Source organism: Balaenoptera musculus, chromosome 7 (assembly GCF_009873245.2).
Source record: "Balaenoptera musculus isolate JJ_BM4_2016_0621 chromosome 7, mBalMus1.pri.v3, whole genome shotgun sequence".
In the NCBI taxonomy this organism is placed as follows: domain Eukaryota; kingdom Metazoa; phylum Chordata; class Mammalia; order Artiodactyla; family Balaenopteridae; genus Balaenoptera; species Balaenoptera musculus.
In genome coordinates, this window is record NC_045791.1 from 14,580,679 (window position 1) to 14,607,913 (window position 27,235).

The 27,235-nt window shown below is 34.9% G+C and overlaps 1 protein-coding gene across 1 annotated transcript in view; it reads right to left on the reverse strand.

The window, feature by feature from the left end:
- Positions 1-22,913: 22,913 nt before the first annotated feature.
- Positions 22,914-27,235, reverse strand: part of DPP10 (dipeptidyl peptidase like 10) — a 674,557-nt gene continuing 670,235 nt past the window's right edge. Inside the window, 2 exon segments of the mRNA XM_036858000.1 lie at positions 22,914-23,902; positions 25,394-25,467. Of these exon segments, the coding sequence (XP_036713895.1) occupies positions 23,768-23,902; positions 25,394-25,467 (209 nt within the window). The 3' untranslated portion in view covers positions 22,914-23,767.

The window sequence follows — 27,235 nt, forward strand, 5'->3', positions numbered from 1 at the left end:
CAGTATCTTAGGAAAATTACTCTAAACAGTAATTTTCAGTAAGTTTTAAAAGGAGGTAAGTGTAGAAATAAAAAGCTTTTGCAGTATTCCAGAAATGAGGGTAGACTGCTCCAACGATGATCCCAGAGTGAGTAAAAACAGATTGAGAAAGGGAAAACAGAGAATTTATTCAAAGGAGGAAAAATTGTACTTATAGACTAAGGGTTATCAGAATGGGAGGGAAGGGGAAGTCAGAAATAAACTCCAGGGTGTGGTTGACGGTGGTAGCTTTGGAAGAAAGAATAGAAGTGTCTGCCTGCAATGTCAAGTGTAAGGTGAAGGCGTAAGGTCAGTTCTCCTGCTCTCCAGTTCCCAGCTGCTTCTTCTAGACTGCAGAGATAGAATAAATCTGAGTCTCTATAATTGTGGGTGCACTCAGCCATTGAGAGAGTACCCAAATTGGGCAGGGTTCAATCTCTTAAGCTGTGCTCTGCAAAAGACATCATAAAACCATTTTTGCTTAAAAACTCAATATTCTAAAATACACCCCAGCTAGAAATGAATCCCCAATAAATTATCCTTTATTTTCTTCTGGCTGATCAGTTTATCATAAAATGTACTGCTTGATTTTCAAAGATGTCAGTCTTCCTGGACAAGGAACATAAATCATTTCTACTTTCTCTACCCCAAAAGATCTTGGATGGAGTATTTCCTTGGAGATTTTCCCGAGCATTGCATTTAACCCCATGACTAAGTCCAAAGGAAATAACTTGAAGTTTCTTGTTTAAGTAATTTTCTTTTATATTTTTATTGTAAATGTCACTACCTTCACATGAAAGAAGTACAGAAATTATATGACTGTTCTCTTCTGAAAAATAGAAAGAAAGAAAGAAAGAAAGAAAGAAAGAAAGAAAGAAAGAAAGAAAGAAAGAAAGAAAGAAAGAAAGAAAGAAAGAAAGAAAGAAAGAGAAACAAAGAGAGAAAGAAACAAAGAGAGAAACAAAGAAGAGAAAGGAAGAGGAAAAGATATATAAAGAATAGAGAGAGAAAAAATAGAGTAAAAAGAATTTTTACACTTCATATGACATAGGGTTACCTCAATACTACTTTTATTAGTGTGGTTCTTGTAAGAAAAATACATAATTTCTGTAAGAACAGAATTTATGAAAATGTTGAACCTAAGTACAGACCAAGATCAGTTTTCATTGAAATGCAAGTGACCTTGTCCAGTTTAAATTTGGTAAGAGTTTGAATTTAAGTAAACAAGTTATTTGGCAGCAAGAAGAAAGAATATTTAACTAAGGCAGAAAGAGTGTGAGGAAGAAATAAAGAATTACTAAAGAAAAGATGCATTCAGTCAGAACAACTGGGGAAAAAGTTCAGATGTCCCCGGAACATATGATATCAATCCTATTAATTTGCAATTTTTAGTATTTCTTATGTAGTCTGAGCTAATATTTCTCTCTAGTCTATTATGAAAAAAGAAGTGCACGTGTGTATGTGTATAAAATATAATTTTTGAAAGGTGGAACTTAATCTTTTTTAATTTCTTTTTTTTTTTCTTTTTCTTTTGAAGACATATCAAGAATAGAACAAAGAATTGCTGATTGTCATGTTCTTTAGAGCAAAAGAATCTCATGCCACATCTGGATCTCCTTCTCTACTTCCTTCTGATCTCCTTTACTCTGGAAGAGCTTCTCAAGTCTTTTTCTTGATTTCCGTGAAATAATTCTTCACATTCTCAAAAATCAAAGACCAGTAATTTCATGGAACGTCCCTCAAAGTAAGCTTGTCCAACACCTTCAATTCCAATCCAACACCATAGTCTTCATTCTGTTTCCCACCTCCATCTTTGCACCTCACTTCTTCAACAAAGGAGAAGACTGGTTCCTGTTGTCTATGTGTGTCTAATTGTTTGATCAATCCCCTTCACTGTGGTCGATCTCTAGAATGCCTTCTTTCTCTGCTCTGAAGTCCCCCTGGTGCAGATCCCAGCTGCCACAGCTTTTTTTTTCTGACATTGTCCCTGCTTGGGCCACCATTGAGTACCCGGTTCCAGTTGTCTAATGGCTTTTTAAAAACTTTTAAAATAAACTTGTTTTCATTTTAGAATAGATTTAGATTTACCTAAAATAAATTTTTGAAGATAGTAAAGAGTTCCCATATACCTTACACTCAGTTTCTCTATTACTAATAGCTTACATTAGTATGGTACCTTTGTAACAATTAATGAACTAATATTGATGTATTATCATTAACTAAAGTTCAAACTTTCTTGAGTTCTCCTTAGTTTTTACTTAGTGTCCTTTTGTTGCCATTGTTGTTGTTATTGCTGTACTAGAATCTCATCTAGGATATCAGTTTACATTTAGTCATCAATCACGTCTCCTTAGATTTTTCTTGGCTGTAATAGTTTCTCAGATTTCCCTTGTTTTTGATGAAATTGGTAGTTTTCAGGAGTATCGGTCAGGTATTTTGTTGAATGATCCTCAGCTGGAGGATATCTGATGTTTTCCTCATGCTTATACTGGAGTCATGGTGTTTAGGAGGAAGATCGCAGAAATAAAGTACCATTATTATCACATCATATCAAAGGGAAGATACCATCAACATGACTTATTGCCATAGATGTTAACCTTAGTCACCCAGAGGAAATAATGTTTTCCAGGTTTCTCTGCTGTAAAACTATTCCCTCCACCCCACCTCCACACACACCTTTCCATACTGTACTCTTTGGAAAGAATTTACTCTGTGCAGGCCACACTTAAGGAGTGGGGTGTGATAAGCCACCTTCTTGAAGGTGGACTATCTATATAAATTACCTAATGACTTTCTGCCTGAAAATAAAGGGAAGAAGAAAGGAAGGAAGGAGATTTTCTTAAAACTATTAATAAATGTCATAACTGAAAATAACTTATTTCCGTGATCTATTAAAGTAGTGTATATTGATCCTCATATCATGAAAAGCACACTGTTACTTAAAATACAGAATCTGCTTTAAATAATTTCTCAACTATTAAAGGAAAGGAGGTACATGCTGAGATGTCTAAAATACAAGGTAACACATGAACAATTGTGAAAATGATTCAGATAAAAGTTCTGGGGGTTAAAGATTTAAAGTTTATTTCACTGGCAAATTTGCAGGCTTTGGAATAGTGCTGCATTACTAAGGAAAATTTCCATTAAATATGAAGCTGAGAACACCCCTGGCCTGGAATCCTTATGCGACTGGACCAAAATTTAGAGAAAGGCAGTCACTATACTGACCAGGATATTAATCTTGATTACCAAGAGGACAGTTTGTTCTGATACGCAAGTATAGTTTTCTTGAGCCCAAGAGATTCACAGAGGATCCCCTTATACATCTCTAACCAGTATTTCTGGTGAAGAAAACAGTGGCTTCCCAGTAAAAAGAAAACCTACCAAGGACTTGGATCATTTGTATGAAGTATGTTGCTAAAATGTTGGATTTTTGGCAATATGGCAGGAAGAAACATTAAACTTTTAGAATCTGTTCTAGAGCAGTGATGGAATGGATGCGAGATTTCAAGAGGTTACAGGGTAAGTAGATTATGAAAAATTTGGAAAATGAGAATAAAGTACTTTCTAAATATGTGATGGGGGAAAAAAACAGTTGCAGGACTGAAACGCTAGCCCACCCATGAGGCTGGATAATAAGGAATTATCAGGCTTGGGACCTCAGTGCTGCTTGCTTTCCTTCTGTCTCTTAATTCAGTTATTTACTTCTGCACCAGTGAGATGATGAAAAGTACTGCCATCAGTGTGTTAAAAAACAAAACAAAACACACAACTTGGGCTCTTTTGGGGTCCCCAGAGAAAATACCGGCAGGGCTTTCTCCCTCATAAAATGAACAAATGGCTCAAAACAGCCCCTGTGCCCCAAAGTGCAAAGTGAGCCCTCAAAACAGTGTGCTGGCTTCCTCTGACAAACAAAAGGCAAATTAAAAAAGGAAAAAAGGCAGGCAGTTTTCCCTTGCTTTTGAAGTGGGACAAGATGATAAAACAAAATAGTTTGAGCAGCAAAATAAATAAATATCCACTAGCCCATATTAACATAAATAAACAATTGAAAAGATATAGACAGATAAATAGATATATTGATTGATTGATAGATAATAGATAGATGATAGGTGGGTAGATAGATAGAGACAAGTCTGTCTAGAGAAATTCCTAATACTTTAAGTAGACTTTAGGCAGAAATTCCTAATACTTTAAGTAGACTTTAGGCAGAAATTCCTAATAATTTAAGTAGACTTTAGGCAGAAATTCCTAATAATTTAAGTAGACTTTAGGTAGAAATTCCTAATAATTTAAGTAGACTTTAGGCAGAAATTCCTAATAATTTAAGTAGACTGTAGGTAGAAATTCCTAATAATTTAGAAAGTACTCTTTATTCTCACTTTCCAAACTTTGCCTTTAAGTAGGCGGATCACAACTCCCCACTCATTAAGCGTGGGCTGCGCATGGTAACTTTATACACAGAGCACAGTATATAAAGGGGAGGGGAAGAGTAACTTTACAGTAGAGAAACCTGACAAACACTAGCTCAGCCAGGTTCTCAAGGTCAACATCAGCAATGGTAAGTCACCTCAACAGTATGTACCCTTGATATAATGAGAATGGCATCTTACCTCTGTGATCTTCCTCTCAAAATCTCTACCCTATCTAATCATGAGAAAAATATCAGACAGACTCAAATTGAGGAACATCATACAGAAAGTCTGATCAGTACGTCTCAAAATTGTCAAGGTCATTAAAACAAGGGAAGTTTGAGAAATTCTAACAGCCAAGAGAATCCTAAGGAGACATGACAACTAAAAGTAATGTGATATACTGGGAGGGATTCTGGAAGAGAATAAGGATATGTATCAGGTAAAAATTAAGGGAATGTAAATAAAGTGTGGACTTTAGTTAGCAACAATGTATAAATATAAGTTCATTAATTGTTGCCAATGTACCACACTAATGCAATATGTCTATTATAGGGGAAATTGGTTGTGGGGTATATAAATACTCTCTCTACTACCTTCACAACTTTTTGTCAATCTAAAACTATTCTAAAATTAAAAGGTTGTTTAAAAATAGGTCATGACATAGAAACAGATGAAGACATTGAGGAAAAGACAAGTTAGTGAGTTACATTCTGCAGGAAACTGAAAGTATACAAGAAAGAGAATTGAAAATGCAAAAACTGCATGTGTGGTTCAAAGTGTACAGGAGGTACAAAGGGGATAAAATGAATGCAAGAACATCAGTGCCCTATCAGTGAGGCGACTGGACACTGAAAAGATGTCACAAAGATCATATAAGTCCTTGTATAATAAGGACAAGCAGCAGAAATGCACGGATAAAAACAAGAGTAGTATTGAGACAATGACCCAGTTATTCCTAATGAGCTTGAGACTTGTTCTTAATGAAGAAAAACTGCTGCTCCAAACTCAACATACAGCTCCTGGTACTGCTTGTAATATTAAAGCTTGATAAGAATGCTCATTAGACCAAGACACAAGAAGATCTTCAATAATTGGGACTATACTATTTGAATTATGTCATCTAGCAGTTATTATGTACATGTTTCCTAAATGAATCAAGGAACACTTATACATTTATTGCAACAGTTCCTTTTTTCTGTAATAATCTTTCATGTTATGTGTGTGTGTGTACACTAGATCTTTTTCATCATTAGCTATTGTACAAATATCTTCTTAGAGAGGACTTTCTGGATCTCTATCACCCACTGCTGTCACTCTTTCTAACCCTTTTGTATTTTCTTTTTAAAACACAACATATCTAAAATTATTTATTCATATATTTCTTTGTTTATTGCTAACTAAGATGCAAGCTTCTTAAGGACAGGGACTTTGTATGTCTTATTCACTGCTAAGTCCTTAGCATCTAAACTATCGTTGAGCACACAGAAGACATTCAATAAAAAAATGTGATGGATAAATTAATTAATGAATCCATGGCATTTTAGTAATATTTCCAATTATTTGTTAAGATAATGTGTGTAACATTAAGTTTGACGCTGGCTAGACTTTGTTACCAAATAAACACTGGACTAAAGCCTGCACAGAAGGCTCAACCACATTTTCTCCCTACACGTCTACAGACATAATTAAGAAAATATAGGGCCCTGTACATATTCTCCTGAATAGAAGCACTTGTAATGTTACCCTATTGCAAGTTCTTTCATATAATTATAATAGAAAGGGTTATTCTTTAAACACCAACTAAAATTAGGTCTTGACTAATTCAGTCTCTTCTTTTCCAATTAATTCTAATTAGATAGGAACAACCTCTTACCAGCTCTGTCCATTTCTTTATTCATGGGGTCTCTCTTCCTTTCTGTCTTTCTTTACTCTTTTAATGAGGATATTTCTGTGCCTATTATGAACAAGCAGTCTTCTTGCTGTTGGTTTTGTAATTATACAAAGATACACAGTGTATATACAATGATAGACACTCTTGCTTCAGAGACTTAGAATGTGGACCCCCTTCTCTTATGTTTCGTTTGGAAAACTGCTGTCATCATGGATTATCACACGATGATATTCAGAAATAACAAAATAGACTTAATAATCTGGAATAATAAGGCTGAAAAAGTACAAAACAAGTACACTTCAGAAAGTTCATAAAATCAGTAAAGCATTGGAATAAAGAATTGATAAGAGAATGATAACTGATAAGTTTCATAACAGTTGTTGCATCTTATCAGAATCTCCAGTTTTTCCTTTTATTTATTTTATTTTCCTTTGATTTTATTTTACATTACTCACCCTCCCTTTGTGATACCATCTTGTGTGGTAGATTTAACTATCATCTCTTTACTGACCACTCTCAGATGTTTATGTCCCATCCTCTCAATCCTGGAATTAGATATCTACCTACCTACCCAACATCTAAACATAAATACATACTAGATATCTGAAACTTTACATTGTCAAAAGGGAACTGCTAATTATCCTAATTGCCTCCAAGGTGTGTGTTGTCTCATACCTATTTCCTCTCAGTAAATGACCAGTCCTCTTTACTTTTGTTCACAAACAAACAAAACCCTTGGAGTTACCCTTAACTCTTCTCTTCCTGTCATCCGTTATATCCAGTATGTCAACACATCCTAATGACTCAATATTTAGAATATATTCAGAATCAAACAACTTCTCAATACCTCCATCCCCATGCTTCTGATCCAAGCCACCATCATTCCTCTCCTTGGTTACTGAGGTAGCCTCCTCACCGGTCTCATGTCTATTCCCTTGCCTTCTTTCCATCTTTCTATTTTCATAGAATAGCATCCAGAGTAAATCTGTTAAAATATGAGTCAGGCCATGTCACTGCTTTGCTCAACTCTTCAGCTGCTTGCATCTCACTGAAGGCAAAAGGCAACTCCTTCAATAGACAAGGATCCACATGACTGCCTTTCTGATCTCATCTTCTGTTGCTTCCCCCTCATCACACTCCTCCAGCTACCATGACCTCCTTGCTACTTGACTGGCATGCTCTCAGTTCAGGTCTTTGCATTTGTTGTTCCTCTGCCTGAAATGACCTTCCCCTCAGATACGTGCATGACTGTCTTATATCTCCTTCAGGTTTTCTACTCAGATGTCGTGCTTGGTTAAATTGGAGTTCCTCCCACTTAAATCCCCTTTCCAACGTGATAGTGCACATCACCATGTAGCATACTAGATATTTAGCATATTTATAATATTTATTGCCTGGCTCTTCATGCCAAGCTCCATGAGACACATGATAAGGGCTCAAACTTTGTTGTACAGATTTAGTAACTATTATTAAAATAGGAAAAAGTTTTATTATTTAAAAAAACATAGTTTGTTTTAGACAAAAGCTAAAAAAAATTATATATATTGTAAATATCAGGGGCCATTGGTCCATATAATTACTTCAATTTTCCATATCAGCAACCATGAGGATTATTAAAATACTAATAATATTCACATTTGTTTAGTGTTTTAATTTGTAAAGCCCATGTATTGTCTTCTAACCATTATACTACCATAAGCTGTGAAATCAAAGTAAAAAGAAATAAAGCAGTGATACTTTCGTGAAACAAAACAATTGGGGGAAAGAGGTTCTTAACACAAAGGGAAAAAACATAGTAGGCATAGTGTGCTGATACCAAGATACATTAGTTATTTTAAATATGCGCTATTACTAGTCTGCTCAGGCTGTCATTTAAAAGATACCACAGACTGGACGGTTTAAATCAGAGAAACTTACTTTCTCACAGTCTGGACGTGCAGTCAGGGCTGGTTTTGTCTGAGGCCTCTCTTCCTGGCTTGTAGATAGCCAACTTCTTGACTTCTCACTGTGTCCTCATGTGGCTTTTCTTTTGTGTGCATGTGTGTGTGTGTGTGTGCAGAAAAAGAGAGACCTGATGTCTCCCCCTCCTCTTATAAAGACACCTATCTTATTGGATTAGGGCCCCAACCTTATTAATTTATTTAATTACCTCCTTATTGGCTCTATTTCCAAAAACAGTCACATTTGGGATTAAGACTTCAACATATGAATTTTGGAGGGACACCATTTAGTTTATAACATGCACATATTCACTCTTTGCATGTGTCAGGATCTTTCAAGTCACAAGGAATAGAGACAATTTACCTCAGTAAATGGAGATTTATTATAAGATACACCTCAGGATACAAGGCTCTAGGGACCTTGTTTTTTAAAGTACTGAACATGAAAATATTTGTCCCTTGCTCTAGGGTTTTGACAATTGGCTCATCGAGTCACCTTTTTTATCTATCTATCTATCTATCATCTATCTACCTAGCTATCTATCATCTATCTATCCTTCTACTTCTCCTGGTGATAGGCTCTCTCTTTTCAATTCATACTCAAAACTCCCGAGAGAGAATAAGTTTGGGCTAACTTGTCACAATAGAATACTGAGGGTCTTTTGGGGCAAAGCTATTTTACAAGGCTTCCTTTTAGCTGAATGATCCCCTATAAATGTCTTTCTTTTCACCTTGAACTGTTCTCTATCCAAACTGCTATGATCTTTTTGTGGTGGTCATGTACTAAAATATTCCAAGTGGGAGGATTTACTTTCTTAATTATCTTTTATAGCAAGCCAATTCTAACTGATGAGCTATGGGTATAGTTTATCTACTATAATATGTCTAGTTACTAAGAGGGATTCGAAGTATCCTAGCCACATGATTGGGACCACAAGACTTCAGGCTCTTCACAGGTACTATGTGAGTCCACTGAGGGAGAGAATGTAATGCTTACCAAATATTCCATCTGCACCCCTAAATTTTCAACTTCTCTGCAGAGTAATGAGGCCTGGCCATTGGGCTGTGAACAAAAGCAAAGTGTGGGGCTGAGTCAGTAAAAATAAACTTGAACACAAACATGCATGGTTCTGCAGTCTCGTTTTCCCTTTTATGACAACCAAGGAGTTCAAATGTTTTTTGTTTGTGTGTGTGTGTGTTTGTGTTTTAATGGTGGAGGCAAAAAATGATGGAGCATAGCATAAGCAAGAAAAAGTTTCCCTTACCAACCGTAAATGTCATGTATCAGTTTGTTTGTAAAGCTTCTGATATACTCTGATATATTTGGGGGCTATTTGTTATCACAGCATAACGTTTCCTAACCTGGTTAATTTTTTTAAAAAAGGAAAAAATTTGCAGAAACAAGCAAAAGCTTAGAATGTAAGGATTTAGTTCAACAGTTAAGCTTCATAGATGACAGCAAAAATGAGAAAAATAATATAGAAGTCTGAAAAGGTAGTGATCCAGGTAGTAAAATGGCAAAATATTAGGTAATATTTGTGGGAACGTATAAGGCAAGCCTTGTATTAATGAACTTTTAGCTCTGGAAAAAAAAAAAACGTGCCAAAGAATGTTAGTGGTGGGCTTTGCTTATTTTCAGTTGCATCAGGAAGGCACTGCAGGAAAGAGTCGAGCTTAGGGAAAGGCTACAGTTGTCCATTGGTATTCAGTGGGGGATTGGTTCCAGAACTCCCCATAGATACCAGTATCCATGGAGGCTCAGGTCCCTTATATAAAATGGCACAGTACAGTTGGTCCTGCGTATCCACAGATATGGAGCCCCCAGATAAGGAGAGCCCACTGTATTGGCTTTGAAAGAAAAGGGAACAGAGGAATGTCAGAAATTTGGGAAGTTGAAATGTTAGAAAAGCCAACTTTCAATCACAACGGTAAAAATAAACTTACAGAAAAACATGCCTGGATCTGTAGTCCTTTTTCCCTTTTATAACAGTCAAGAAGGTCAAATGTGTGTGTGTGTGTGTGTGCGTGTGTGTGTGTGTGTGTGTGTGTGTTTAGTGGTGGAGGCAAGGAATGATGGCACATAGTATAAACTAGGAAATGCTCACCATGCTTCTTGGCCAACAAGTAAGCAGTTTATCATCTCAGTGTAACATTTACCTATTTGATGAGTTTTTTCATCAGAAGGATTTAAAATTCATATTTACTGAACTTTTTCCTGGCTATAACATGTACTATAAAATTCCTCATAATCCATTTCTTCCTTTGAAAGTCTGATTCTTGGCCTTGTTCCCAAGTCCACAGGGCATTCTGACTGCATTTGCTCTACTTGTAGGGATAAATTAAGAGCTGATTGGTATAGTTTGGGAGTGTTGGGATTCTCCAACTCCTCAGGCACTTTCAATTCTCCCCAAGTGATCCTATCCAAATTCCTGGATGCCTAACCTTTGACTATCAGGGTGTGATCTTGACCATGAAATCCCATCATCTTTAGACTTCAGTTTTTCTTTAAAGTGTACTGTATATATCTCCAGATTTAGTTTTAAGTTATCTCCAAGCATCAGTTAAACTGATTGTCAGTGCTATGGAAGAAAATCCTGATAGAGAGAACCTCATGAAAGTCTGGAAGGATTACACCATTGAAGATGATATCACTGTTAGAGAAAAAGCCAAGAAAGCCATCAAGCTCAAAACAAATTTCTGCTAGAGAAAACTGTGTCTAGATGTTATGCATGACTTCACAGGATTTACGACAGAGCCAATCAAAGAAATCATAAAAGAGATTGTGGATATGGCAAAAAGGGTGAGAGATAAATTGTTCCAAGATATGGGTCTTGGAGAAGTTCAGGAACTAATAAATGCCACACCAAAAAAATTCACAGAAGTGGGCTTAATGGAGATGCATGCTTCTGAAACTGTGCCAGACGATGAGGAAGAAGATGTAGAAGAAGCAGTGCCAGAAAACAAATTGACATTAGACAATCTGGCAGAAGGGTTTTGATTATTCAAGACTTCTTTTGACTTCTTTTATATGGACCTTACTATGATACAGGCTCTGAAACTAAGGCAAACAGTGGAAGAAGGATTTGTACCACATAGAAACATTTTTAGAGAGATAAGAAAACATCATCAGCTAGAAATTATGATGTATTTTCACAGAGTTACAGAGTGTGCCTGCCTTTCCTGCCTCCCTTCCCACCTTCTCCACACCTTTGGGCTCTGTGGTCCCTGAGGCAGCAAGACCAACCCCTCCTCTTCCTCCTCCTCCTCAGCCTACTCAGTGTGAAGACAATGAGGATGAAGACCTTTATGATGATCCATTTCTATTTAATGAGTAGGAAATAATCATCCTGCCGTACAGTTAACAAACTTATCTGCTGTGTGTGTGAGTGTATTCCTGTAAAAATCTTATAACTGTACAGCAAGAACTGTATGAGACATTTTTGTGTCATCATTATCATCACCACCTAGGTATTTCTTGTGTAGAACAATGTGTGTATTGAAGTGGATAGCCTATCTTCGCATAGGCATAGGGGAGTGATATTTAATATAAAATTAATGATGTGTTCATTTTCTTATGTTTTATAACTTTGCTTTCAAAGAATTACATTACCATAGAGTATGCCTCTTTCTCTCATAATTGGACAAACTCCATATCAGCTTATCATCATGGGTCAAGTGTTTTTTTTTTTTTTTAATTGTAACAATGTTCCCAATACTGTATTATAAATATTACTGTAATACTGTATGCCATAAAATTTTATAATGATTTATTCATTTGTGTATAGGCTGGGCTACTATGAAGTAATTGTATCAATTACACTAGGCTATCATAAAGAAATTATATTGCTCCTGCTTCATTATCAATGCATGTATCGTTATACCTGTAAATAAATGTGAATTTTTTTCACATTATGTTTTCATTTTTGATGTCTAGTGTTAGTACTGTGTATAATATCTATAGTGTTTTGTATCATATCAGATAATATTGCTGTAGGTACTGATAGACCTCATCTTGTAGATAGACCACACAAACTTATAGTATGGATAAATATAGTACAGTACTGTAAATATAGTTAATCTTCCTTATGATTTTCTTAATAACATTTTCTCTCTTCTAGTTTATTGTAAGACTACAGTATATAATATATGTAACATGCAAAATATGTGTTAATCTACTATTTACATTATTGGTAAGGATTCCAGTTAAGAGTAGGCTAAAATTTTGAAGTTTATTGGTATTAATTAAGAGGTACAAACTATTATGTATAAAATAAGCTATAAGCATATATTGTACAACACAGGGAATATAGTCACTATTTTATAATAACTATAAATGGAGTATAACCTTTAAAAATGGTGAATCACTATTATTGTACCCTTGTAACTTATGTAATATCATACAGCTACTATACTTCAATTAAAAAAAAAAAAAAGATGATGGGGGAGGGGCGAGGGCTGCCCGAGAAACATCAGTCTGTGGGAACGACATCGGGGAAGGTTTTTAAGTGCCCTTTTGGTTTTGTAAAACAGGAAAATTTGGAAAGACTGAAAGAATACATTTTATATGTGGATTTTTACAAATAAAGATGTCTATTATAATGGAAAAAAAATTTTTTTAAAAACCTCAACATGACATTGAAGCAATGAGATTGAGCAAAATGCTTAGAGGAAAATTCTCAGCATTAAAACCAAATAAAAACGAATGACAAATGCTCAATTCAAGAGTCAGAGAAAAATAATAAAGTTCACAGAAATAAAATATAAGAAATAATAAAATAAAGGGATACATTATTGAGGTAGAAAACAGAAAAACAATAGAAGAAATAAATAATACAAATATCCCTTCTTGAAGAGGGGAGAAAAAACATATAGATAATATAATTTAAAATTACAAAAGAAAAATAACAAACAAAATCAGAAAGGATAAAATTATTGTTCAAAATTATGGAAAGTAAAAACAAAACAACAAAAATATAAAAAGCTACTGTAATCAAATCTATTCAACTAAATTTTAAGTCCTAGATAAAACAGAAAAATTTTAAAAACATGGGTTATAAAAATTTGACTTCAATTAGAGACAGAAAAACTAGAGAACAATGACAATAAATAGAATAAAGAAACCTCTCTCCTCCCCCACCAATTAAAAGCCAAAATAAAGTGTATGTCTCAGATGTTTGCTCAAGGAATTCCTAAAAAACTTTTAAAGATCAGTGTTGTCAGAGTAAACTATTCCAGAACATAGAAACATAAAGAAAAATATCTACAATGTCTTTATGAAACAAGCATACCATTGATTTAAAAACCAGAAAAATGACACCCAGGAAAGAAAACTATATACTAATCTCACTTTTAAATATCAATACAAAAATATTAGTAAGAAGAATTTGATATTACATCTGAAAATGGCACAGCGTTATTCCAATGTTTCAAGAGTGTTCAACATTAGAAAATCTAGTCATGTAGTTCATCATATTAAAATATCTACAAAAGAAAAAAAAACTCGATCCTCTCCATAGATGCCATGGGGTTATTTGACAAAATTCAACCCTCACACATGCTAAACAGCACTTGATAAAATAAATATCTTAACCCAATATTTAGCCTCTTTCTTATGAGGAAACACTTGTTCTTTACCATTAAAATTAAGAACAAGTCAGGGAAAAATCCTATCTTCAGCCAATGAAAACAGACTAGGAAAAGCAATTAAAGGCATAAGAATTAGAGGGAAAAAGTTAAAAGTGCCTCTATTTGTATATAATATATTATATATATATGTGTATATGATAATTTCTTGAAGGAATCAAGGAAAGCCTATTCTGAAAACTCATTGAATTTTAAAAAGTAGCTGGCTCAGAAAACAACATACAAAAATCATTAGCCTTCGTGTATACAAAGAAAAAAACAGAATAACCTAATTACTACAACAACAAAAAAGAACAAAAATGAAAATATCAAGGTTAAAATGAGAAGTGTAAATCCATAAGAGAGAAATTTTGAAACACTTCTGAATAAAACATAAATCCAAACACATGCTGTATTCTTACTTAGGAAGGATCAGCATGATAATATATTATTAATCCTGAAGTTAATTTGTAAATTCAATACAATGCTTCAAATAGTGGGCATTATTACTATTAGATCATTATAATATGCAGCATCAATAAAGCATGATGATTATATCCTGATAATCCTATGGAGTTAGGGATTTATTTTTAAGTGAAAAATTTAGGTGGAGAGATGTGTCTCAATATGGCACTGTTTATCTGAGAAGTTAGAGGTAAGTACAAATATACGCATGTTTTGTCAAATCACAGTTTCAAATGAACACATAAACCATATTTTTAAGTGCTATATTCCTTTTTATAGATTTAATTTTGGAATCATGTAAGTATCAATATTGTAGATTACTATACAACAGAGTGTAATAAACAGATCTTAAACATTTAAGGAAAAATAAAACCAATAATTTCAACCTTATATTGAGTATAAAGTATTATCATACTGAAAATATTTTTTTTTCTCCAAGTGATTTCTAAATACAGTAATTTGTCTCCATAGTCCAAGGACTGGAAAAAAGAAATCTTCATCTAATAATATGATATAGTAATCATTTATTTGGCAGTAAGGTTGGCACATTTTCCCTGAGACTGTAAAATTTAATTATGGGTTAAAATAAATAAATATTTAGTTTCATTAAGAGGTAAAGTGAGAACTGAACTCATAACATACGTTGTTTTTAAAATGTATTTTCTAGCTCTGTCCACTGAAAAATCCTAGAACCTTCCACAGACTACACAGATCATGCCAAAAGGACTCAAGAACCAACTTAAACATGCGGAAACTGTATAACAAAGGCATGCATTGAGCGCCAGTTAGGATAGTAACTAATATATATAAAATTGGTTTAAGTTCATCAGTTCATAACAATTTTGAAAATAAAAATCTTCCTCAGTAAATTTGGAGAATAACAGGGAATCAATTCATCATTTTTTGAAAATTTTTAAATAAAGGGAAAAACTGAGGCAATTTGTCCTGCCTTTCCTACATATACGGTAGGAAAAGATTTGTTGGCAATAGGAAAGTTGTGTTACCCCCCAAAGCAGACTTATTCTTTCCCATTCCAAAGGGCACCATTTATTTTGGTTATCCCCATTCCTGTGCCACTGTTGTATGTTAGGAGCCTGGAGGAAAGAAAACTGATCATTTTAAAGTTCAAATATCTTCAGACCAAAAGGAGTCTTATATGGACTAATATATATCACTCAGCAATCCTGGGCTGTGAGCTGGAAGGGGCTGAGGTTGTGTCCCTTGGGGTGGAGTTGATTGCACCCTGTAGAGAGGAATCAAAGGAGCAAGTGAAATTCTTGATGTCCAGAATGGTGGACAGTGCCCGTGACAGTCAGTGCTCCCTAAATTCTCCATTCTTTCCCCTGCACTTTCCAATCTATTTTCTGTTAGGTTGGGATGCTGAGAGCCTACCTGAAAAATGGACCACAAGCAGATGTGATGGGTGTCACTTCAGAGAGATGGCAATTGTAAACTCGTATTATGCGTCTCCTTCAATCTTCTCTTCCCTTGACATAAGAGCATGGAGGCAAGTGTTCCAGATGACAGGTGAGAGTAAAACAGCTCTCACTTGCTCATGTATGACATCATATGAGTGAGAATTAAAAGGTTTATTTACTTAACATACTGAAATTAATTTTTAAAAAATTTCATGGCACTAACTAATATGTCTTACTGTGAATAATCCAGTGACTTTTAGTAACACAATTAATTGTTAAGCTTATAGCTACCTCACATAAAAATTGGGATAGTGATTGTACTTAATTCATGCAGCTGTTTTAAGGTTAAATAAATAAGTCTATTAATGAGCTTATCCTAGGACCTGGAAAAAATTAAGGAACGAGTTAGTGTTAGCTATTTTTATTTTTATGATTATTACTACTACTATTATGATTGTGATTATTATCTTTTTATTTCCTTAGCTAATTACAGGTAAGGGTATAATATAAATTGCACACGTTAAAAAGTGTATATGAATGGGCGTTATATTCAGTAAGATAAAATAATAGGGGAGAATTTGGGGTTTGAGGTGAATTGAAAATAATTGAGAGAGATAAATTATAATTTGATAGAAGGGAATAAGGATAACTAAAGAAAATTTCAATATCGTACAGAGTCCAGATGAAGTTAAAAAATTAATCTCATATGCCAAACTTTGAACTCCCTTCACTAGTACTGATCTACTTGGGGACAAAGAAAAGCATGCAAATAATATGGTTTTCCTGGGCTGAGGAATGAGGAAAGCATACTGGAAGGTTAATAAGCACAGAGGAAAAAAGATTGGTTCTGGTCCAAGATGAACAGAGACTCAGTGATAATCCAAAGCAGGTAGTGTGCTAGGGGCAGTAGGTTATTTTATTTACTATTTTTGATACTCCAGAAATATTTATCTTCCGTAGGATGTGAATTATTTCCTTCAGTTAAAAAAATGCTAATACACCACCAAATTAAAACAAAACTAACTAATTTTTTTTTCTTCTTAAAATCTATGTCCTTCTGCCATGAGTGTTTGGATTGAGAAATAATTGTCAGAAAATAGCGGGCTTTACTACAAATTCCCTAAAATTGAGAGTGGGACAGAAAGCTGTACACAGAACAACTGCTCTTCAGTATGACAGTGGGCTATGGAGCTCTTCTGACTTGGATAAAACAAGTAGATTCATTATGGGATATTTATTCAAAGGGCGATGGTCCAAGGGAATACCATATGCAATATGGGGAACATTACAGAAGACTCAGAGAAAATCAAAACGGTGGCTGAATATGCTGATGTTTTTAGTAAATGATGACTCAGTTAGCTATAAAACATTTGAACTAAGATATCCATTTACACATTAGACATGTTCATTAGATTAAATGGTAAAATAGGATCCTAATGCTGTATCAAGCAGCACAGTATCTGAAACATAGTAGGCACAAAATCTTTGAGATATTTTGTGATTTGAAGCCAACTTTGAAGTTGGAATTTTCCATGTATCTGGGCAAAATAATTTTGCTCTTTCCAAAGACTCAAAATTCAATTACACCACACAGATTTTTAAAAGTCACACTTGCTGTGCTAAAGGAATAGAGAGGTGGATAGTATTAAGAATGACAACCATGAAAAGTGCACATGTCAGACAGAGAAAGACAAATACTATATGATATCACTTATATAGGGAATATAAAAAATATAACAAACTAGTGAATATAACAAAAAAGAAGAAGACTCACAAATATAGAAAACAAACTAGTCATTACCAGGGAAGGGGGAGGGGCAATATAGGGGTGGGAGAGTGGGGGGCACCATCTATTGGGTGTAACACAGGCTCAAGGACATATTGTCCAATACAGGGAATGTAGCCAATATTTTGTAATAACTGTAAATAAAAAGTAACTTTTAAATGGTACAAAAAAATTTTCTAAAAAATTCTTTTTTAATCTAAAAGAAAAAAAAGTGCCTATGAATGGGGAGACCCCGTTACCTGTGTTTGCTCGTCAGGACTTTTATTTCCCATAGGAATATGCCTTATGTAATCCATCAATCAGGAGAATCAATGGTGTGACTAGCAATTCCGGCCATACGGAGATAATCAAAGCCCTCATAAATCCTGTCAGAATAAATCAAGCCTGAAAAATGGGTTTGTTAGCACAGCAATCAAATTTCAAAAACTGCCTGCCTGCAGGAGGACAATGTGTCGCTGATGAGGAGAAGAAAAGAGAAAATGTTGGCTATGGAAGGTGTACTAACTCTTAGAAGGTGGAGCAGATCTTCAGGGTCTTTGTGAGACACCTTCAAGAGAAGGGTCTGTGTAAACACCCAGCCTCACTGTTCAACGCCTTAGCTATGCCTCTAGCTGAAATGCCAGGACGAAGGATCTTGTTGTCATTAGTAGGGTGTTCTTACCTCTTCTGGGCCATACATTGGGCACCTATCTTTCATCTGTTCTCCTACTGTTCTTACTTGTTGCACCCTCATGAAGGAGACTGCAATTTCAGATATAGAACTTCCCAGCCTCTCTTATATCTAGGATGGGGACTTGCAACCAAAGGCTGGACAATGGGACTTGAGGGAATTATCTTTCCTTATTAAAAACAATAGTCACTCTTTGCCTATCTATCCTCGGACATTGCTGTGAAAGAATGTATTGCCTGAGGCAGCTGCAACCAATAGAGCAGACAAGCAGCACACTGAAGCTGGAGAAGGGAAAGGGTACAGGGAGACTGGGAATTTGATTTTCCTTCTTGATCTGTTAAATGGCTCTTAGACGCACCCACACTTTAGCTCTCTTGTGATGTGGTCAGTAAGGTTTCTTGTCATTTAAGCCAGTGCTTCTCAAACTTTAGAGTGTGCAAATCACTTGGGGATATTGTTAACATTTGGATTCTGATTCAGGAAGGCTGGGGTGGTGCCTGAGAGTCTGTATTTCTAACAGACACTCAGGTGATGTCCAAGCTGCTTATATATTGTCACCAGTATTTAGGCAACTTTTAAGCTAGTATTCAGTTACTTGAAGCCACATGCATACTAAATGGCAACACTGAATAGAGAGGGACTTGAAAGTTGAATCCAATCTAAAGATATGCATGACAAACCTTAGGGATTCATCAGCTAAAAAATGCATAGATAGGATTATGGCATGTGAGAGTTTTGAGGTCATCATGGTCTGTATTTAAATCCTGGTTCTGTCATTTACACACTGTGTGACCCTATTGGAAAATTATGTAACCTCTGTGAATCTTGGTTTCTTCAGAGAACAATGCCATCTGTCTCACATGTTTGGCTTGAACATTAGTTGAGATTATGTAATGAAAAGCCTAGGTCTTGAACAGATGTGTTTTCTATGATGTTATTGGTGGTATGGAATTCTGTATTGTCAAGCTTCACTCATGCCAAAGATTGCTTAGTTAAATTGGTGCTAAGTCTGATAGAAATATACAGATTGTGGCAATCAGCACAGAGACTTTCCTTGTAACCAAGCTGCTGTATCAAAATCCTGTGACTCCTGTATCAGGCTATGTTAAACTTAACTGGAATTTTAAAAAATATAAAAGTAATCAAAATTGTACTTTTATATGACTTGTTTCTTCTTAAAACCTGTCTGCACTGTCTTTGATGAAAGAGAAAATTTTTAAATTCACAAACTCTCTGCCCCAGAATTGCTGGAATATTGTCAAATGAAATGAAAATATTGTTAGCAGATCTGATCAGTGGTAAGGCAAACTCTATTGCCTGTAGTGAGAGGAAGGTGGAAGATAATGCATTTTTCTTAAGTCAGATTGCAAATAGGATGTGGACACCAGCTATGACTCTAAATGTTGCAAAGTGCTTTTCTGGATTTGCAGTGTTTCATGACCAGATGAGGTCTTCATGTGTCCATATTTATAAGCCTGGGTGCTTTGATCAACATAATGCTTTGAATACCTCCTGGAGTGATTTTGGAATGTCCTAGGCCTAACGCCAGAGCAAGGGAATTTACTTACAACTTCTCAGGTATATAGTTATGATCTTTCTGAGGCAGGGTCTCCACGGATAGGAACAACCTTACATATCTCCAACAGAACAAGAAAACATGTTTAATATTACATACATCCTCTTGACATTAGGGAATCCATGTGACTTCAAATATGGCAATGGTTTGTGCACTGGACTATCATTTACCTTTTAGTATTTTTGCCTATCAATTATTCTCAAAAATATCTGGAACTGTATGTTTAAAAATTCAGAATCCATTCTCAGTTGAGGTGAATGTGGGTTAAAACTTTCCTCATTTCAGGAGTACTGTAGGAGCGGAATGGGTTTCTAAGTTGGCTGGAGCTGGGTTTTGGGCTATTTACTCATTAATTATGTAAACCTGACAGGTTACATACTTATCAGAGACTCAATTTCTTTATCTGTAAAATGGGAATCATAATAGCTATTTCAGGGGATGTTGAAAAGATTGAATTTGATAACCAATATAAACACTTACTACATGCTTGGCACTTAGTAAAGAATCCAATAACTTTTTGGTAGAAACAGCTTCAAACCTGAAAGGAAACCACTTCTTTATTCTCATTTTATTTCTTCATCCTATAATACTCACAATGATAAGCTCTTGTGGGAAGAAAGGGTTTCCTCAGAAAGTAAAACCTGAGATGACAGTTGGTGCACGGGTAACTTATTTTGGGAAGTGATTCTAGGAAATAGGACTGAGAAGCCTGAAACGGGGAAGAGGGACACAGAAGGACACGCAGATGTGACAGCTGAGTTTCATGGGGCCTTCCAAGAACCATGTATTATAGAATGTCTGAGGGGAGAAAAAGGGGAACATATAGTCACTTGCTCCTGTTTTCCATTAATTGGGTTTCAATGGGGGCATTAACATTGTCATATAGATCTGTAGTATATAAGTGGTGAGACTGTTGGTTCTAAGTAGAGAGACAACATTAGCAGCAGAGAATTCCCAGAAGAGAAAGTGAGAGAGAGCCCAGCTGAGGTGTCACAGTTTATTTACGCAGTGCTGGTTGCTGTAGGATGTGCAGGTGATCAAACCACGTGAGGAAGGACACAAACGGTATTTCACACGTGGTTCTTTATAGCAGCCATGTGTCCTCAGTGACCCTTGAGATTTGAAAGTAATTCAGTCCCAGGTACCTCTGTTTCAAAGCGCACCCTTTGAGGACAATGGCTTAAGTAATTCTCTTTATAGTAAAGACCAAAGTTTCTCACCTGTTCTAGTAGGTCTACAGCTTGTGCTTGTATCTACAAGACCCTCAATGGTGATTTCTATGCTAAATATCCAATCAAAAAGGACACATTTTCCAGGTGAGCTGAGTGATTCCTGTTTGAAGTGAGTCCTCTGCCCTAAGTTCTGTCAGGAAACTGAAACAATACAGTCTCCTTAGTCCCAAGTGTTGACTTAGAGACCTCAGTGGAGGCAATTAAAGTGAAAAACTGCTTTCCCATTATAAATAGTTTCAAAATATTATGTGTTATCTCTGTGGATGATATTTAATACTGCTTACCTTTTTTTATTATGGAATTTTTAGTTTATCTTGAGTCTTTTTTTTTTTTAACTTTAAGGGGGAAATAACACTTGGAAAGTTCCTCCTGGAAATAACCTTGCAAAGTTTAGGAAACTCTTAGAATGTATAAACACACGAAATTATGAAATTGTGAAGGTATGACCAAAGGCAAAACGTATTAATAGGAAAAATCCAGCTACATGATTCCTTTAGTAATTGGTGTGGCTGTGTTTTGGTGAGCACCCCCCTTATCCAAAATAGCCCAATTATTAAAACTCAGATATCACAGAGATAAAAATTTTCCACCTTCCTACTAATCAGTAGTTTTTCATTTAATATCTATTTAGCCCTTAAAGGTGAAAGTGGGGTTCCAGACAATGTCTTTCATGTTAGAAGCTGTATTAAATTAACTGAAAATAAACATTGATAATAATAATAAAACAAGAGAAAAGATGAACAGTAAAAAGGAAGATACTTTTTAAATGTTACTCAAATAGACAATCAATAAAACCACATCTTTCAGACAACATAATAATTATTTGCATCATAAAAAACTCTAGTTGTTGAAATTTAAAATATTGATTAAAAAGCTCCAATTGGGCTTCAGCCTAAAAAGAAATTTCCATCTTAATAAAATAGGCAAAACTTTCCTTTTAAACGTGACACTTATTTTTTTAAAAAAACGTGTTTACTATTCTTGAAAAAGACCTGATATGAGCTTTTTTTTTTTTCAGAAAAGAGCTTTTCCCATTTTAAATTGAATCCAACAGAGCAGCGAAGATGCAATTCCAATGAATCTGGAAGAAAAGCAGAATACCCAAAAAACGATTTACGTGTTTCCAAAAACCCTGATTTTGGGGTTGATGCTTTCACAAAACAAGAGGGTTACTGAGCAATTCCATGACATTTTAAAGTTTCCTCCTGGTGTTCTGATGTCATGACAATCCAGCCTATCCTAAGGAATTTTTAAAACCACAAAAACACAGTCCGCTGCCCAAGCTTTATCTGAACTTCTGAGCTTGACTTTTGGACATCTTTTCTGGAAGATACCTCAAGTGAAGTGAGAAGATACTCTTTGACTTTATCACCAAAGTTAATATTCTCATGACCTAAATTGACTTCATACAGTCAAGTTTATTCTACACTCTCAGTTACTCACTACTGCAAGTCAACACAGCACAGAAATTAAGGCATTTTGTGCCTTAAATAGTAAACACCACTGTTCGTGAACTTTTTGGCCAATGAATAAAAAGTATTTCATTTCTAAATCTCACCAGAAGGATTTAAATTAAATAGTAACAGATGAATTGGATAGGCACGGAATACTAAATAGGAACTAGCAAATGAAATAATCCAGCTCTTTGCTTTTACCATGAAAATGAGAATTGATTCTTCATTGAGAGAAGTAAAAGGACTCAGTGTTTTAAAAAAGCCTTCTCCACCAAAACAGCAAAATAGCACTCAGTGGCATTGCAGTGTTAACAAAATTTCTTTATCAGAAACTATAATTTAATATTTAAGTACCTAATTTACATGTGACAAGGTATCATATTCAAAAAATTAAATTGCAACTAGAAAACTATTAACCACTAAAAACAATACCAAACACAACCCAAACATTTATAGGAAAACAACAGCTAGAATTTGAATTGGAAAAAAAAGTTTCGTCATATTTGGCTCATTAAACAAAGCATCCATTACAGACTGTAAAAGAGCGTTTCTTCTAATTCCTCAAAAGTTTATCCTTTGTAGCATGAATACATGTAAAGATAGATTGACTTCATATGCACACGTGTGTATACATATTGTGAGACATACCTCATGTGTTGATTTAAAGATATCGTATCTACTGATAACTGGTTGAACTTTGGAAGGTGCTGAAACCCATATTTCTACATGATCTGTGACCCATTTAAAAATGTCTTTTTATAAACAGAAATTACATAAAATACTCTGGTTTTTATTAACTGAATCTTTTCTTAAGCATAATAATAGACAATGAAGGAATTGCACTTATTTTAAAGGTACAGTAAAGTGTTAGATTGCAGCTCAGACATCAAAGATCAGGGACTGTAGTACTGATAAGTTGTGCATTATATGCAAAGATGACGGTGGCCATTGAAATTAAAATGAGAGCAACTAATTACAGAACCAATAGGGGGATAACAGAAGAAAACATGCACTACTCCTACTTTAATGCAAAACTAATTTCTCCCAGGAAACCAACCCTTTGACCTTTCTTACACAAAGAAACAGGTTCTGCACCCTTGGTAACACAGTAGACATGGACTTCTGTATTCAAATTCTAGTTCATTGTCTCTGAGTGTGCTGTTCCAGTGTCATCTCCTTAAGCTGCCCTTGAAATTCTGGAGCATCTACAATATTACAGTCTCTTGGTTAGGTTTCATTGAGCCTCAATATCCCCTTCAGTTCTATATAAATAGGGTCCTTTATTCATCTTCTTCTGGTTCCTGTGGTAATATGGGTATTTCTTCCTTTAAACAATCACTGAAGAATCTGAGGACTGTGCTGTAGAGATGATATTTGCTCTTCTCAGACACGTCATGGCCTTCATCTGGGTAGACCTAAGATATTGAAGGGAAAGGAGATTTAAAGTTATCAAAGCAAGTCTTCTTCCTCAGAACTCATTACTTTAGCCCCATGGCAACAGAACTTCGGAAAATAATATATGACCGAAATCTCATGTAATTCAACTCTGAGTTGTTCATGCTAAACTTTCCTTTTTTATTATAATCATATCAAAATCAACATTTGAGACAAAATACAATTTTATGCATTTATATTAGGACTTGTTGGCCAGAAAGTTAGAGCTTTCTATGTTCACATTGAACAAGGTGGCATTGACATCACCTTAACTAAATTTTAGATAGTTTTGTAAGTTCTTTCTCTGCCCCTTTGAAATGTATGTAAATCTTCTTTCAGACTCTTGCCAGTTTTACAACCCAGGAAATTTCTTTCTCAAGGACTTGGAAACCATCTCTTTGAAATGTAAACATTGAAAGAGAGACAGGACCCCTATCTCCCAGTCTCCAAGTTGTAAAACTACTTCCTGTCATAAAGATAAAAGAAATGTTTCTTAAGGCTGATTATCAAACACAGAAGGCAATGAGTCCCTCCACTGGGGCTCTTAAAAATGCTCCAGCCTCTTGTTTTAACAAAGTTGAGTTTAATCTTTCTCCCCTATTGCAGTAGTCTTGGATAAAGTTTTCCTTGTTTGTTTAATCTTGTGCAATGCAATTTTTACTTTGACAATGTCCTTCCAATATAAACGACATTAGTGAGTTTTCTAAAATATAAATGAAAATACTGTCATGTCAATTCCTGAGTGTAAAGTTTTTAGATGGTGCCTCATTTCCCTCTGAGTAAAGCCTCACAATCCTTTACACTGTCAGTGCCATGACCCTACATCTGTTTATCTCTACATCTTCATCTTTCATCATTCTAACCCTGGTTCCTGTGTTTTAAATATACTGAACCACTCTTAGTTCTTCCAAATGCTGAAGAATTAAAACAATTTTTTTCCCTTCCACGACTCCTCCTTCAGACTGAAGTTCCTTGATGTGTAAAGTTATGTCCTGTTGACCCATTTAGCATAGATACCCCTGTAAAATAAATCCTTGATAAATATTTACTAAATATGGTTGAATGCAGAGATGTAAATGACATAATGATGTTTTGCCCTCTCCTTTTTTTCTCATGTTATTTACTCAAAACTATTTTCCCCCACCTTTAATGATGAGTGATGGAAACTGACAAAAAGACAAAGGAACTAGAAGGAAAATAAAAATTATTATTTTAAAATAATTCATTATCAGTGATAGGAATAAAAGTCAGAGAAGAAAAAACCATTTTTGAAAGAGTTTATGCAATTCACATATAAAACATAAGGTGATCCACATTCTCACTGTAATTAGGAAATAAGAACACAATTTGGTAGCTGAAAGAAACAGTAAAAATGAAAGGGTGGGAGATGGAGTCATATAGAAGCTGTGTTCTGTATCTTACAACTAAAAAACCAAGGTAGAAAAACATATTTTTCTGAAAAACTAGCTTACCTGCATAGTATAATTCACTCCAGCTTTTATTAGGTGTTTGATTAATTCTGCTGAATGCTGGAAATGAACTTTTGCTGCAAGAAATTAAATTATGATATTTGAAGGAAATACATTTTTCAGAATCAGAACATTTTTATATCATTTTTTCAAAGAGATTACGTATTTATTTTCCAAAATTATCAGCAAATCGTATAACTCAACCAATTAGACTTTTAATGTCCCCGTTTAGTTTTAGGAAGGGGACAAATGGCAAATGTCAACAGGCTTTGCACTAGAAACTAAATAGAAAAAAGAATAATAACTGGAAAATCCATTTATGGATTTTTACTTTACATCCACTGCACATTTAAAAGACTGATACCTAGCTTTACCTGGAAAGCCAGTAGATACAATGGTAATAAAACTTTGAGCTTCACATTATAAAAAAATAAATTAAAACAGCAGTTACGACTAAGTCTCTACTTTACAGAATGGTGATTAGATTTATTTTATTGCATATCATTTATTATTTGTAATTATTCATGTATTTTATACCATTATAACAATTTTAACACAGTGAGCGCCTGTCTGGGTAGTAATAGCAAACCAGCCTTCTATTCCTTTCTGAGGATTACTAGGGCCACTCTCAGACACTGGCATTCTGCCTTATATTAAATTAGAAAAGAATACCTCATGTTGAGAAAACAGCATACACATCTCATTACTCAAGGGCTAAATATTTAATGTGGACCATACTGGTTTCTCCTCTTTCCTTCTAGCTTCCTTCTCCCTGAACCTCAGTTCCAAAACTCTGAAATAAGCAGCACAGCAGCCGGGTGTGGGTGGTAGCACTGTCCCTAACTAGCTATGAAGACTTGGACAAATCACTTCAATTTTTGTGTGTAGCACTTAGCTCATATGCTGCCTTGGCAATACATTCCTATACTGTGTATCTTCAAATTTCTGTAAATAACTTTTAAGCTCACATTTTTTGACTGTCTGTGTAAAACTAGGGTAGCCTTATCAATATTTTAAGCTTCTTCATTGCTCTAATGCTACGGTACTGATTAATCCTGCTACAGAGCAGACAATAAAAGACTCCAAATAATCATTTATATCTTTTTAAAAGTCTACCTATAATCTTTTCCAACATTCTCTTATTGTACTTAATGGGAAAATTACCATGCCATTTCTAAATTACTGTGCAAATTGCTCTGTAAATGTAAGCTACTAGAAATGTTAATAAATAGGGCAATGACTGAGATAAAATGATCCTTTATATACCTCATTTGTTTATTGCAGAAAACAAATTGAAAAGGACTCCATCATTCAGCTGCATGGATACAGCTGAAAAGATAAATGCATAAATGGATTTTCCAGTTATTATTTTTTTTTCTGTTTAGTTTCTAGTGCAAAGCCTGTTGACATTTGCCATTTGTCCCCTTCCTAAAACTAAATGGGGGCATTAAAAGTCTAGTTGGTTGAGTTATCCGATTTGCTGATAATTTTGGAAGATAATAATAATGGTAGTATTATAGTAGTATTGACTGAGTACCTATAATCTACCACTCCCATGTGGAATGTGTGTGTGGTGTATGTGAGTACATTTGTGTGTGTGGTGTGTGTGAGTACATTTGTGTGTGTATATGTGTGTGTGCAAACACACAGGTGTATTTTCTTTGAAGTGACGAGTGCTGAAGGTCTGCTTACATTTTATCAGGTAGGTGAAGTCCCAGGCCCATGACTGGATGAGTCAGGGAACAACATAATTTACCTTAATAATTACAACATATTAACAGAAACAACTGAATAACATTAATATATTACAGTGTGATGGCTAGATGTAAAATAATTTAACCTTGA